The sequence below is a fragment of the Nicotiana tomentosiformis genome, chromosome 1, assembly GCF_000390325.3.
Source record: "Nicotiana tomentosiformis chromosome 1, ASM39032v3, whole genome shotgun sequence".
NCBI classification, from domain to species: domain Eukaryota; kingdom Viridiplantae; phylum Streptophyta; class Magnoliopsida; order Solanales; family Solanaceae; genus Nicotiana; species Nicotiana tomentosiformis.
The window spans coordinates 75655857-75670866 of record NC_090812.1 but is presented as its reverse complement, the minus strand read 5'-3'; the positions used below and the strand labels follow the sequence as shown (position 1 = coordinate 75670866).

The 15010-nt window shown below is 34.3% G+C and overlaps 2 protein-coding genes across 2 annotated transcripts; both read left to right on the top strand.

Moving 5' to 3' along the window:
- The first annotated feature begins 7867 nt into the window (after positions 1–7867).
- LOC104120474 (3-ketoacyl-CoA synthase 4-like) lies at positions 7868–10039 on the top strand. The gene is made up of 4 exons (XM_009632227.4): positions 7868–8361; positions 8456–8780; positions 8922–9464; positions 9557–10039. Exons 1-4 carry the CDS (start codon positions 7993–7995, stop codon positions 9856–9858), a joined length of 1539 nt encoding a protein of 512 aa, XP_009630522.1. The 5' UTR covers positions 7868–7992; the 3' UTR covers positions 9859–10039.
- Positions 10040–12385: 2346 nt separating this feature from the next.
- On the top strand, positions 12386–14446 carry LOC138906964 (uncharacterized). The gene is made up of 2 exons (XM_070196693.1): positions 12386–13589; positions 13959–14446. Exons 1-2 carry the CDS (start codon positions 12386–12388, stop codon positions 14444–14446), a joined length of 1692 nt encoding a protein of 563 aa, XP_070052794.1.
- The last annotated feature ends 564 nt before the right edge of the window (positions 14447–15010 follow it).

Below are 15010 nucleotides of genomic sequence, written 5' to 3'. Positions count from 1 at the left end.
TTCCAATTTTGTACAAAGTTGGTTACAGTACTTCAATGTGTGGCGAAATAACTTTGATTCTTGTTGCAATCTAATCGTACAAGGTTAAGTACGCTACATATAGTAAACTAAGTTCCAAATTCATAATCCCATTCTAATAACTCAATTACAATGACATGATGCATTTTGATAAATGACATGTCCAAATATTGCTAATGTTCAAAGAGAATAAATAGACATGTTATTTAAAATCAGCCTGTTAAGTTGAACGCACATTGTTAATGTAATGTTACTTCTAAATTAAGTATTATCACAAGTAGAAAGGTTAAAAACTAATTACACTTACCCAGTGTTTATAGAAAACCAATAGATATATGTCATGTGTTTGCACATAGGCTTCTAGCACTTAATCATGATTAATTAATATACATTTTCATCTTGTTAAATCACTTAACTATAATAAATTAATATGATTTGGTGTAAACGTCGGACGCACGTAAGTAATTACCGGGAGAAAGCATGTGCTAGCTAAGTGGAGACTCATGTGAATTCTACTTTAGATTTGTTCATTGCAAACAAACTTCCTCCCTATATTTCAGTCATCAATGTTGGATGCCAAATTTGATGGTGTTGGGAGGAAATTTCATTAGGATGGAGATGGCAACGTGTTGTATATAAATTTTACGTTTTTTTTTGGGGGATAAATTTTACTTTGAAATGAGAACAACAGATTTTGTCCCATGTCGGGGACAAGTCCAGAAGATTGACATATTACTAGGGGTTTCAGTTTTCCACACATATTTGTCTTGCAGATTAAAAACAGTGAGAAATTTCTGGCAAAAGGAACCCCACACGCCACCTTCCTCCTCCTTTCCTCTGCGTCAATTTCCACTTCCCACAATCTTCTTTTCTTACGAGTGTGTAAACTGTAAAAGTAAAACCATACTTTCACTCATTAGTCAAAAACAATTCACGCCCTATTATTCATTCCTCCTTTCTCCCCAGATTTTGGCCGTTGTTGTAGTTACTATTGGGATTTTAAGCTTATGTAGCTTAAAGAGGGTGAATGAAAAATGGAGGGAAAATGAAATATTTGAGTTTCCCTTGGGAAAGGGACATTGTCCCATATCGGAGGAAGAAAAGGCTTTTGATTGGTATATATATAATTGCTCTTCTTCTAGCTCTTAAAGAGTTAAGAAAAAGGCAAGCCTCGCGCCGTCGTCGTCGTCGCTCGGCTCGGCTTCAGCTTCAGGATTGAATGATTAATATTTTTGGACAAAATTTCTTTCAATTATTTAATTAATTAATTAAATAATTAGCAAAAAATTCAATTCCGGAATAACCCATGACCCGTTAAATATATTTTTCCCGCAATATTTCAAACACCCCTTTTCAACATCCATAGAGTTTGAATCTCAGAATCTTTCCTTACGAAATTTTCTGAGCTTCTTCTTCTTCTTCTTCTTCTTCTTCTTCTTCACAATATTTTCCAGTGTGTTTTACGACCATTGAGTGGTTCGCAGTTCATCAGAGTTTTGGTACCTATAAACTGGTGAGTTAAATCGTTCTATCCTGGGAGGATATATTCCAGTACCTCGGGCACTTGAGGGGAATAATTTTCTTAAGGACACACTGTGTATTCAGTGGGCTCGATTTATTCCTATACTGTTTTCTTGTTTTCCAGAATCTATTTCGTTAAACAAGTATTACTAACTTTCTGTTTTATTTTTTCAGAAAGTTTAATTGTTTATTATAGCAATACAGAATAATAACAATCTTAAGGAAATTTTTTTTTATATTCTGTATTTTGTTTGTGGAGATTAAAACCTGTGTGATTTTTTACTCCTTCTGAATTTTACTATTCTGATTTGAAGATATAAAAACTTCATCAGAGTATTGAAATTCGTAAGACGATTTGAAGAACATAAAAACTTCATCGTTTTTCTGTAAAATAATATATAAAAACTTCAATTTTTATACATACTATTTTTTTTTTGTTAATAACAGTATTGTGTACTGTTCTGATTTTGCCATTAATTGAACTCTTCTGTTATTTACAGTGAGAAATGGCAACTGATAACGGAAATTCTTCTGCGACTATTGCGGCAACGACGATAGCCTCGTCAAGCCGGACTGCTGTTCCACCGGCAGAGAAACCGGAGAAATTTTCCGGAGCCAACTTCAAAGAATGGCAGCAAAGGGTGTTCTTCTGGCTTACCACACTTGGTATGCAGAAATTCACTAGTGAAGAACCTCCAGTGCCTGCTGCAGACATGCCGGACAACAAGAAATTCATGATTGTTGAGGCGTGGAAGCAAGGCAGATTTTCTTTGCAAAGGCTATATCTTAAGAGCTTTAGAGGATGACTTGTACAATGCGTACAGTGCGATGAATACTTCGAAAGAATTATGGGACGCACTTGAGAAGAAGTACAAGACTGAAGATGCATGCTTGAAGAAGTTCGTGGTTGCCAAGTTTCTAGACTATAAAATGATAGACAGTAAAACTGTTGGAACCCAAGTTCAGGAGCTTCAACTTATTTTTCATGACCTTATTGCTGAAGGTATGGTCGTGAATGAAGCATTTCAAGTGGCTGCAATGATTGAAAAATTGCCTCCTTCGTGGAGAGATTTCAAGAACTATCTTAAGCACAAGCGCAAAGAAATGAAGTTGGAAGATCTTGTGATTCGTCTCAAGATTGAGGAAGACAACAAAACAGCCGAGAAGAAGTCTCGTGGAAATTCAACAATTATGGGAGCTAATATCGTTGAGGAGACTGCTCCAAAAAGTAAGTAGAGAAAGAGGTCTTCTGGACAGACTAAGGAGCAGAACAAAAAGAAATTCAAGGGCAGCTGCTACAATTATGGAAAAATCGGTCACAAAGCCCCTGATTGTCGTCTCACGAAAAAGTATAAGAAAAAGGGACATGCCAACATAGTGGAGAAGAATTATGACATTGATGATCTATGTGCAATGCTTTCGGAATGCAACCTAGTTGAAAATCCGAAGGAGTGGTAGATTGACTCTGGAGCCACTCGACATGTTTGTGCTATCAAGGAAGCATTTGCGACTTACTCTACTGCTGGTCCCTAAGAAGAGCTTTCCATGGAAAATACTGCAACAGCCAAGATTGAAGGTTATGGGAAAATATTCCTGAAGATGACTTCCGATAAGGTGTTAACGCTCAACAACGTTCTTCATGTTCCTACTATTAGGAAAAATTTAGTTTCTACTTCTTCGCTTGTTAAGAACGGATTCAAATGTGTATTTGTTTCTGATAAAGTTATTGTAAGCAAGAATGAAATGTATGTTGGAAAGGGCTACCTCACAGAGGGCCTCTTCAAACTAAATATAATGGTTGTTGACAATATGAATAAAATTGCAGTTTCTTCTTATTTATTGGAGTCAAATGATTTATGGCATATTCATTTAGGACATGTTAATTACAAAACCTTGCGGAAGTTAATTAATTTAGAAGTGTTGCCTAAATTCGAGTGTAATAAATCAAAATGTCAAATATGTGTTGAGTCTAAGTTTGTAAAACATCCTTATAAGTCTATTGAAAGGAATTCAAATCCTTTAGGCTTAATTCATACTGACGACTGCACTCGATATTGTTATGTTTATTTGCTTAATAGTAAGGATGAAGCAATTGAAGCATTTAAGCAATACAAGAATGAAATGGAGAATCAATTAAATAAAAAGATCAAAATGATTAGAAGTGATAGGGGTGGAGAATATGAATTTCCATTTGTAGAAATATGTTCGGAATATGGAATTATCCATCAAACTACTGCACCTTACACACCTCAATCCAATGGAATTGCGGAAAGGAAAAATCGAACATTAAAGGAAATGATGAATTCTTTATTAATAAGTTCCGTATTACCGTAGAGTTTGTAGGGCGAAGCTATCCTTATAGCTAACCGAATACTCAACAGAGTACCCCACAGCAAAACGCAATCTATTCCATATGAAAAATGAAAAGGAAAAAAACCCAACTTGAAATATTTCAAAGTGTGGGGGTGTCTAGCAAAGGTACAAGTTTCTTTACCTAAAAGGGTTAAAATCGGATGAAAAACTGTTGATTTCGTTTTCATTGGATATGCTACAAACAGTAAAGCATGTCGGTTTTTGGTTCATAAATCTGATAATCCCGAAATTCACATTAATACGGTAATGGAATCAGATAATGCTGAATTCTTTGAAAGCATCTATCCGTATAAAACTGAATGTGAGTCGTTAAGTGAAAGACCTAAACGACCTCGGGAAGAACCAAAGGAAAATACTCCAAGTATAGAAGATCCAAGGCGTAGCAAACGTCAAAGAACATCTACTTCCTTTGGACCAGATTTTGTGACATTCTTGCTTGAAAATGAGCCTCAAACTTTTAAAGCAGCTATGTCATCTTCTGATTCAGCGTTTTGAAAAGAGGTAGTCAATAGTGAGATTCAATCAATTTTGGATAACCATACATGGGAATTGGTAGATCTTCCTCCAGGAAATAAGCCTTTATGTTCGAAATGGATCTTTAAACGGAAAGTGAAAGCTGATGGCACTATTGACAAATATAAGGCAAGACTTATTATCAAAGGTTATAGACAAAAGGAAGGCCTTGATTACTTTGACACTTACTCGCCAGTAACGAGGATAACATCTATTAGGGTGTTAGTGGCAATAGCGGCCATATATGGTCTTGAAATCCATCAAATGGATGTTAAAACAGCTTTCTTAAATGGAGAATTAGAGGAAGAGATTTACATGGAACAACCTGAGGGTTTTGTGGTAACTCGTAAAGAAAAGAAAGTGTGCAAACTTGTTAAGTCACTTTATGGACTTAAACAAGTACCCAAACAATGGAATGCCAAATTTGACCAAACAATGTTGGCAAGTGGGTTTAAAATCAACGAGTGCGACAAATGTATTTACATTAAAAATACTCCAGGTCATAAAGTCATTGTTTGTTTATATGTGGATGACATGTTGATAATGAGCAAAAACATGCCAGATATAAGTTCTACTAAGCGCATGTTGGCTAATAAATTCGATATGAAAGACTTAGGAGTTGCTAATGTGATCTTAGGAATCAGAATTCACAAGACTCCACAAGGTCTAGCATTATCACAGTCTCGCTACATTGAAAAGGTACTTGACAAGTTCAAGTATTTGGATTTCAAAATTGCCAAGACTCCAATTGGCGTGAGTTATGCACTTCAAAAGAATGAAGGTGAAAGTGACTCACAATTGGATTATGCAAGAGTATCGGGAAGTTTGATGTATATCATGAATTGTACACGACCAGATATAGCATGTGCTATTAGTAAACTGAGTCGGTTTACAAGTAATCCCAATCACATACATTGGATGGCAATGAAACGAGTTTTGGGGTATCTCAAACATACCCAAAATTACGCTTTGCATTATAACAAATATCCCTCCGTGATCGAGGGATATAGTGATGCAAATTGGATCACTGGATCATCTGAAGTTAAATCCACGAGTGGATATGTTTTCACAATTGGGGGTGGAGCAGTGTCTTGGAAATCATCCAAACAAACGTGCATCGCCCGTTCTACAATGGAATCTGAATTCATAGCTTTAGATAAGGCCGGTGAAGAAGCTGAATGGCTCCTAAATTTCTCGGAAGATATTCCATTTTGGCCCAAACCTTTGGCACCTATTTGTATACATTGTGATAGTCAAGCGGCAATAGGCAGGGCAGGGAGCGTTATGTATAACAGAAAATTTCGTCATATACGACGGAGACACAATACCGTTAGACAACTACTCTCTAGTGGTGTTATCATAATTGACTACATAAAGTCAAGAGATAACGTGTCTGATCCACTTACAAAAGGCCTATCTAGAGAGGCAGTTGAAAGATCATCAAAGGGAATGGGGTTAAGGTCTAGGACAAGTCATCATGACGGTAATTTTACCTAGCAGACTGGAGATCCCACGAGCTAGGTTCAAAGAGATCAAACAAAGTTATGAATGACGGTTCAACATTGTCAAATAACTCAACCCATTCTCGTGATGAAGACAATGTTCAGAAATCGAGGTAAAGCATTAAGGCTTTTTGATGAGTCAACAAAGCTTAAAGGTTTTTTAATGATTTGCTAAGTCTGGCAGGATATGACCAGATAGTGTGTCTATAGGATTACACGTTTAGAAATCACCTATGTGAGTGTGAAGTGTAAGCCACTTCAAGGGGAATGAAAGTAAAAGCCCATTCTCTAAGCACTCATGAAACTAAGCGGTGTTCATGGCTGAAACGAACACAACCGTGAGAACCATAGATGGTTAAGGATTGATTGTGTGACTTATGTTGTCTAGGTATACAACAAAGCTCGACGGTTCAAAGATATCAAATCTACCGATTGACCGAGTATATCCGATATAAGTTCACTACGGAAAGTTTAAAGGGAAACCTACTTATCCAGATGCAATTAATTCTTGCATGTAAAACACACACGCGTCCGTGCATTCCTTTATTTTATAGCCATTCCCCATTCATGTGAGGAAGAAAAGGTTTTTGATGGGTATATATATAATTGCTCTTTTTCTAGCTCTTAAAGAGTTAAGAAAAGGCAAGCCTCGCACCGTCGTCGTCGTCGCTCGCTCGGCTCGGCTTCGGCTACGGATTTGAATTCGGATTCGGGTTTGGATTTGGTCAAAGATCGATTGATTGATTAATATTTTTGGACAAAATTCCTTTTAATTATTTAATTAATTAATTAAATAATTAACGAAAAATTCAATTCCGGAATAACCCATGACCCGCGACCCGGTTCGGTCAGGCCCGTTTTCTTTTTCGGATTATTTTAAATATATTTTTCCCGCAATATTTCAAACACCCCTTTTCAACAGCCATGGCTGTTTCTGAAAGGTTGCAAACCTTTTCAGAAACATTGCCATCAACTCTATAAATAGAGTTTGAATCCCAGAATCTTTCCTTACGAAATTTTTTGAGCTTTTTCTTCTTCTTCTTCTGCACAATATTTTCCAGTGTGTTTTACGACCATTGAGTGGTTCGCAGTTCATCAGAGTTTTGGTACCTATACACTGGTGAGTTAAATCGTTCTATCCTGGGAGGATATATTCCAGCACCTCGGGTATTTGAGGGGAATAATTTCCTTAAGGACACACTGTGTATTCAGTGGGCTCGACTTATTCCTATACTGTTTTCTTGTTTTCCAGAATCTATTTCGTTAAACAAGTATTACTAACTTTCTGTTTTATTTTTTCAGAAAGTTTAATTGTTTATTATAGCAATACAGAATAATAACAGTTACATCTACCTTAATTTCCAAACGCACCATCCAACCCCAATCCCTTCTCTCCCCACCTATCTCTAGCTATTACTTGATAAAATTATGGTCAAAGTACAAACTTGGCTGATCCCGTGAAACTAATTACATTCGTTAGTCGAAAAGTGTATAAAATATGTAATTTTTTTTATATATAATATACATATACACAAAATATATACTAGATTTTATTGGCTATTATATTTTAGAACGGTTAAAGATATACATTTCTCAAAAAACATTATACTAGGATTAATAAAAATACTGGGATTGCAATATTGGAATTAATAGATTATTTTGTACGGATTATTATTTGTTTGGTTCATTACCCTAAAAATGGGATAATTAAAACATGTATTTGGTTTTGGCATGCAAAAGGGCATTTTTTACGCTTTGCTTATTTAAACCAGGTTTACCTAATCCTTGCTTTGTTATCTCATATTGAATGTGGTATAAAATTATACTATGCTTCCAGTATAAAGTTATATCAATACTACTTAAACCGAAAATAGAAATATAATTAGCCTACTTTCTATCAAAATTATTTTCATATTCCGAGTGTCCAAACCAGCCCATAAAATTCAATATAAATAGTGCCACTCTCCAAAAAAACCTGCGTAAAACAAGTAGTAGCCTCTTTTTATCGTAAGTTTTAAAGCCATATTTGCTCAAATTCAACAACTAAAGAACGTCCTTTAACACAATGTGCAACAAAGATTTCCAGTCTCCACCTTCCCCTCCATCCACTGTTCAGATCAAACAAGGCCGAAAAGTGCTACCAGATTTCTTACAAAACATTAAACTCAAGTACGTGAAATTAGGCTGTCATTATCTAGTGTCCCACCTTTTGTCTCTTTTTTCACTCCCCCTTATAGCCATCATCTTTGTTCAAGGCTCCCAAATGAACTATCAAGACTTGCATTATCTATATTTCAATCTTCAACACAACCTTGCCAGCATCATTATTTTATTTCTCGTTTTGGTTTTTGCATCCACATTCTACATTATGACCCGACCCGGATCCGTTTACCTTGTAGACTACTCCTGCTATCGTGGTCCGGACCACCTCAAGGTAATGTTTGAATTCTGTGATCTACTCATTTAAAAACTTAGACACGATCATTCTCTCTATATATATATATAGTACTTAATTATATTTTCAACAGGCAACGTACTATAAGTTCATGGAACATTCGAGGCTTACGGACGATTTCGATGAAACCTCACTTGAATTCCAAAGAAAGATGTTAGGAAGGTCCGGTCTTGGAGAAGAAACGTACGTGCCTGAGACGATGAATTGTATTCCACCAAGACCTTCTATGGCTGCAGCACGTGAAGAAGCAGAGACAGTAATGTTTGGTGCTCTAGACAATTTATTCAAAAACACCAACTTTAAACCAAAAGACATTGGAATACTAGTGGTGAATTGCAGCTTGTTCAATCCCACTCCTTCCCTTTCTGCAATGATTGTCAACAAATACAAGCTGAGAGGTAATACAACGAAATTTCAAATTTAGTGACTTTATCGTTACAATCAGAAAAATTCAGTTACTTTAATGTTACAGAAAACAACTATGTAACTTTACTGTTATAGTTACTGAAGTTAAGTTATTATACGTGAAATTAACTCAGGTAATATAAGGAGCTTCAATTTGGGTGGAATGGGATGTAGTGCTGGAGTTATCGCCATTGATCTTGCTAAAGACATACTACAAGTTCATCGAAATACATATGCAATCGTCGTTAGCACAGAGAACATTACACAAAATTGGTATTTTGGTACCAAGAAATCCATGTTAATCCCTAATTGCTTGTTCCGTGTGGGGGGCGTCGCCATCTTGTTATCAAACAAGATGGCGGACAAGAGGAGGGCGAAGTACAAGTTAGTTCATGTGATGAGGACTCACAAGGGTGCAGATGACAAGGCCTTCAAATATATATATCAAGAACAGGACGATAAGGGGAAAACAGGGGTGTCATTGTCAAAAGATTTGATAGAAATTGCTGGAAATGCAGTGAAGACAAACATCACTACATTAGGTCCACTTGTTCTTCCAATTAGTGAGCAATTTCTTTTCTTCATGACTTTGGTAGGAAGGAAAATGTTCAATGCAAAAATGAAACCTTATATCCCAAATTTCAAGCTAGCTTTCGAACATTTCTGCATACATGCAGGTGATGTTGAACTGCGTAACAGTCTTATCTAAAGGGTTAAACCGATAGAGATAGCATAATTTTAATTATTTAATTATATTATGTCTAAACAGGTGGAAGGGCTGTGATTGACGAGCTTGAAAAAAACTTGCAACTTTCGCCAATTCATGTGGAGGCTTCTAGGATGACTCTTCACAGATTTGGTAACACATCTTCAAGTTCCATATGGTATGAATTGGCATATACAGAGGCAAAAGGAAGAATTCAAAGGGGTCATAGAATTTGGCAAATAGCTTTTGGGAGTGGATTCAAGTGTAATAGTGCAGTGTGGCTAGCACTTAGGAATGTAAGGCCATCACCAAATAGTCCTTGGGAAGATTGTATCCACAGATATCCTGTGAAATTAGCCTACTAATTTGAATGGATTTTTAATATCTGATGCATATCTTTGTGTATTATAATATTTGAAAATGGTGAAGTTCAACGGTTTATATGAAATATTGGTTCAACTAACATCACAGGGCTCCTCTCTGAACATGAATGGTACTGTAAATTATTCAAGTTGACAATGGTCAAGGATTTTTTGTCCCTTTTCTTGTATTTCATGTGTTTTAACAGTTGTTCATGTCTAATTTCTTATTTTATTAAAAGGAGAATATTTCACCTAAGGAAGCAAGTTATTTAATACTTTACATGATGAACATTGAAGCAAGTTATCTGCTCCCTCCGTTCTACTTTAATTGATTTTTTGGTTGCTTCCACAAATATTATGGAATCCACCCTTTAGCATTAATTAACAATAAAACTGACTATATTAACCTTAATTTGTTCATTCGAAATACAACACATACTCATAAGCTCTTTACTCCAAAGACAACTTTGAAAAAAGAAATTAATTTCTTCTTGATATCTGAAAAAATCAAATATTGTGAACTATAAAAAAAAGCCATAAAAATCAACTAAAGTGGACAGGAGGGAGTAACTTTTTGCTTTCAACAGCCAAATATAATTGTAAGGGGACGTTTGGTATGCGGGATAAGGTGTGAGATTAAATTTATACCAGTCTTATCCCATGATAAATTTATACCGTCAACCAAACATGGTATAAATTTAATCACAATCTTAATATATGATATCCCACCTTATCCTATCAAACTTGGGATTATATTATCCCACCTCCCAAGTGGGATAAATTAGTCCGCGTACCAAACGGCCCCTAAGAGATTGTCCATTAATACTAGAACAAGAAGGAGACTGGGAATTACTAACTGGGCCTGTCATGGGCAATTTAAATACAAATTTTGGACTTGCATGAGTCTTTACAACCCAAGAAGTCGGTTCCCTTGATCCGGCCCATATAATAGAACCGAAACTTGTTTCTCAAGTCATAAAACTAACTATACAAGGGACTCAGCACATTCGATTAGAAGGTCCTCGAGTATTCTGTAACCTTGTGATCAGAAAACCACATCCTCTCAATTTCGGAAGGTAAGCAAAGAAAACTCATCTCCTTCGAATTTGATATTACTGTTTTTTATCCTCTCAATTTTCATTCAGAATCTCTACTCGTTAAACATAATCTCTGTAAACAGCATTAAACGAAAGATAAAATCGCCCAGAAATCTTTTTCTGGGTTTACTTCTTTTGCTTTGTGTCATGGTCGACTTAATTTAATTTTCTTAGCAGCATTACATCAAGCAGTTTATATGCAGTTTTTGTTTCCTTAGTTTTACTGTCAAATTTGATTCTCAAATGTGATGTTCATTGGGAGTATTTGATAATACTTGTGCTTCAGCCGTTAGTTCCAGAATATCTTTGTTTTCCGCACAGGAATTACTTTTAAAAAAATTTAACTGCATTTGTAATACTCAGCTAGCACACTAATTTGGTACTGATACATAGTGGTTTGATCGATTGACAAATGGATAATACTTGTACGCTACTCGGGTTATGGTTCACATATATCCTTTAGTTTCCGGAGTCTTTTGATCAATTATTGGCCAATTTGACTGTCTTGAGAGTTAACATCTTTTTCTACAGTGCCATAGTCTGATTGCTGAGATCAATAAATATTGTGGCTGATTTTATTTTTTGTTTTTGGCTGAATTCAAAGTGAACTCTATAGATGTCCTGTTTTTGAATGAACACAACCTATACATGCTTATTGAAATTAGCGTATCTCTTAAGGATCAATACCTGAATTATTGCTTTTGATTGCGATGTACTTTACTCATCTGCAGGGCCGGCCTAATGGCAAAGCAGTTGCCTAGGGCCCCTTATTTGTAGGGCCCCAAAATTTTTCGATTTTTAATGTATTTGTCCATTCATTTTAATAATATTAAGTATTTGAAAAGAAAAAAAAAATGTTAAGTTTCAAGACGTTGGAGAACAATCAGAAATGGAATCTATTTTGGAAATTCAAGCCACGCGTGAACAACCGAGCATCCCACTATGTTGTGTCATTTGTATACTATTATTATTATTAATCGGCCATATTCTTTATCTTTCTCTATGCAAAGTTTCTCTAGACTCATTATTCCAAAATTTCAATCTCATTCGGTTACTGCTCAAAATAAAATACCAGAACACAACTACACAAGTACCATCTGTTTGATTTGCTCTCAAGTATTTTGGCCTTACATCAAGAATTTTGAAATAGCAAAAGCTTATCAAATTATCTATTTGTTGTCTTGTTGAATCAAGTTTGATCGTTCTATATTTTATTATTTGCATCTACTTTTTAATTGTTTTTGGATATATTTTCTTTGTAAGTATATATTGTCTTCTTAGTTATTTATTAGAGTTATAATATGTCAACTAGAAAATATGAATCCGGATGTTCAAAACGTCAAAAAAGGAAAAGGATTGAAACTCTAGTACAATCCCAAAAAGGAGCACTTGATAAATTTGTAGCGAATAGTAAAAATTCTAAATTAGAAAATATGAAAGATTTTGTGATAGATGAACAAATCACTAATATAATTGAGATAGACAATAATAAAATTCAAGAAGAAGAGGAAGGAGGAGAAGTTGTCGAGAAACCTAACATATATCCTCAAGAAAAACAAGAAGTTCTAAATAAGTTGGATAATTATACTCTCAGGAACATATATGATCCTAGTCAATGGACTAGTATAGATACAAAGTTGAGAGATCTATTAGTAGAAAAGGGGCCAATTAAAATTACTAACATAGATTTTTCAAAGGATAAATTCTTTAGACATTTTTTTACTACAAATTATATTCAAAAATTGGCTAATGGAGAAAGACATGAAAGAAGATGGTTAGTTTACTCTAAAGATTTGGATAAGGTATTTTGTTCTTGTTGTAAGTTGTTTAATACGACTTCTAGCTTTTGTAGCAGTAAATTAGCTAGTGATGGTAGTAATGATTGGAGAAATATAAGTGCTAAGCTCAAAGCTCATGAAACATCAAAAGAGCATATTATTAATATGGGTGCATGGATTGATTTAGATATGAGATTGCACAAAAGTAAAACAATTGATAAAGATGTTCAAGAACAAATCAGTAGAGATAGAGAGCACTGGAAAAATATATTATCAAGAATTATTGTTGTGATAAAAACTCTTGGAAAAAATAATTTGGCATTTAGGGGAAAAAATGAAAAGATCTATCAAGAAAGTAACGGAATTTTTTTAAGTCTAATTGAAATGATTGCAGAATTTGATCCAATCATGCAGGAACATGTTCGCCGAATTAAGCATGATGAAATCCATAATCATTACCTTGGACATAATATACAAAATGAATTGATAAATTTATTAGCTAGTGAAATTAAGAATAAAATTATTGACAAAATTATAGAAACAAAGTACTTTTCAATCATACTTGATTGCACTCCAGATGCAAGTCATCAAGAACAAATATCTTTTATATTACGGAGTGTCGACATCACTGTAACTCCAGTAAGAATTACTGAATATTTTTTAGAGTTTTTAAAAGTTGATGATACAAGTGGAAAATGTCTTTTTGAAGTTATTGTAGATGAGATAAAAAGTATAGGACTTGATATTGATAATTTAAGAGGACAAGGATATGATAATGGATCCAATATGAAGGGAAAACACCAAGGAGTGCAAAAACGACTGCTCGACATAAATCCTAGATCATTTTATACACCATGTGGTTGTCATAATCTAAATTTGGTACTTTGTGATATGGCTAATTCTTGTACAAAAGCTATATTATTTTTTGGAGTAGTACAATGCATATAATCACTATTTTCTTCTTCTACTAAGCGATGGAAAATTTTAAAAGATAATGTACCTAGCCTAACTCTTAAATCATTATCACAAACGCGTTGAGAAAGTCGAATTGAAAGTATTAAAGCAATACGATTTCAAACTCCACAAATAAGAATTACTTTATTGAAATTAGTAGAAGTTAGTGAGGATCCAAAAACTAAAAGTGAAGCTAGTTGTTTAGCAACTTATGAGTTTGAAAATTTTGAGTTTTTACTAGGTATGACTATTTGGTATGATATACTATTTGCAGTTAATTCAGTTAGCAAACATTTACAATCAAAAGATATGCATATTGATGTTGCCATAGATCAACTTAGGGGTTTGATTTCTTTTTTCAAAAAATATAGAGAAGAAGGACTTGCTACTGCCATGATTTCTGCTAAGGAAATTGCATATAAGTTGAATATAGAACCTGAATTTCGTAATAAACGTGTAATATATAGAAAGAAACAATTTGATGAGAACGTTGATAATGAAATTACAAAATCTCTTGAAAAATCTTTTAGAGTTGATTACTTCTTATACATAGTAGACCAAACTATTTTTTCACTTCAAAGTAGATTTGAGCAATTTGAAGTGTATGAAAATATTTTTGGTTTCCTATTTAGTGGCAAAACATTGAGATCTCTAGATGATGAGAACTTAAATAAAAATTGTCTTAACCTTGAATGTTCTTTGAAACATAATAGTAACTCTGATATTGATGGTTTAGACTTATTTTATGAATTAAAAGTTTAAGGAAAATAATACACGTAGAAGATGATAATCTAATAGATATACTTAATCATATAAAAAGACTTGATTCTTTTCCAAATGCTTATATTGCTTATAGAATAATGTTAACAATTCCTGTAACAGCTGCCTCAGCGGAAAGAAGTTTTTCAAAATTAAAATTAATAAAATCTTACTTAAGATCAACAATGTCTCAAGATAGATTAAATGGATTAGCTATATTATCAATTAAAAAGAATTATTAGAAGAAATCGATTACAAACAAATTATTAATAATTTTGCATCTCAAAAAGCTAGAAAAATAAATTTCAAATAAAATTATGAGTTTTCTTCTACAACAAAAATCTTAGGGTCCCCTATTGAAGTTTGGCTTTAGGTCACAAATATCATTGAGCCGCCCCTGCTCATCTGAACCCCGCCTAAGTGGCATATCTTTTGAGTGTGGCAATAGCATTGAATTGAGCATCGGACTAAAACAATTGTAAAATCATAATGGAGTACAAGTTTTTGGGCAATTTGCTACTTATGATGAGTTAGATATACGATATTTTATTATTGAAGATGTGGAAG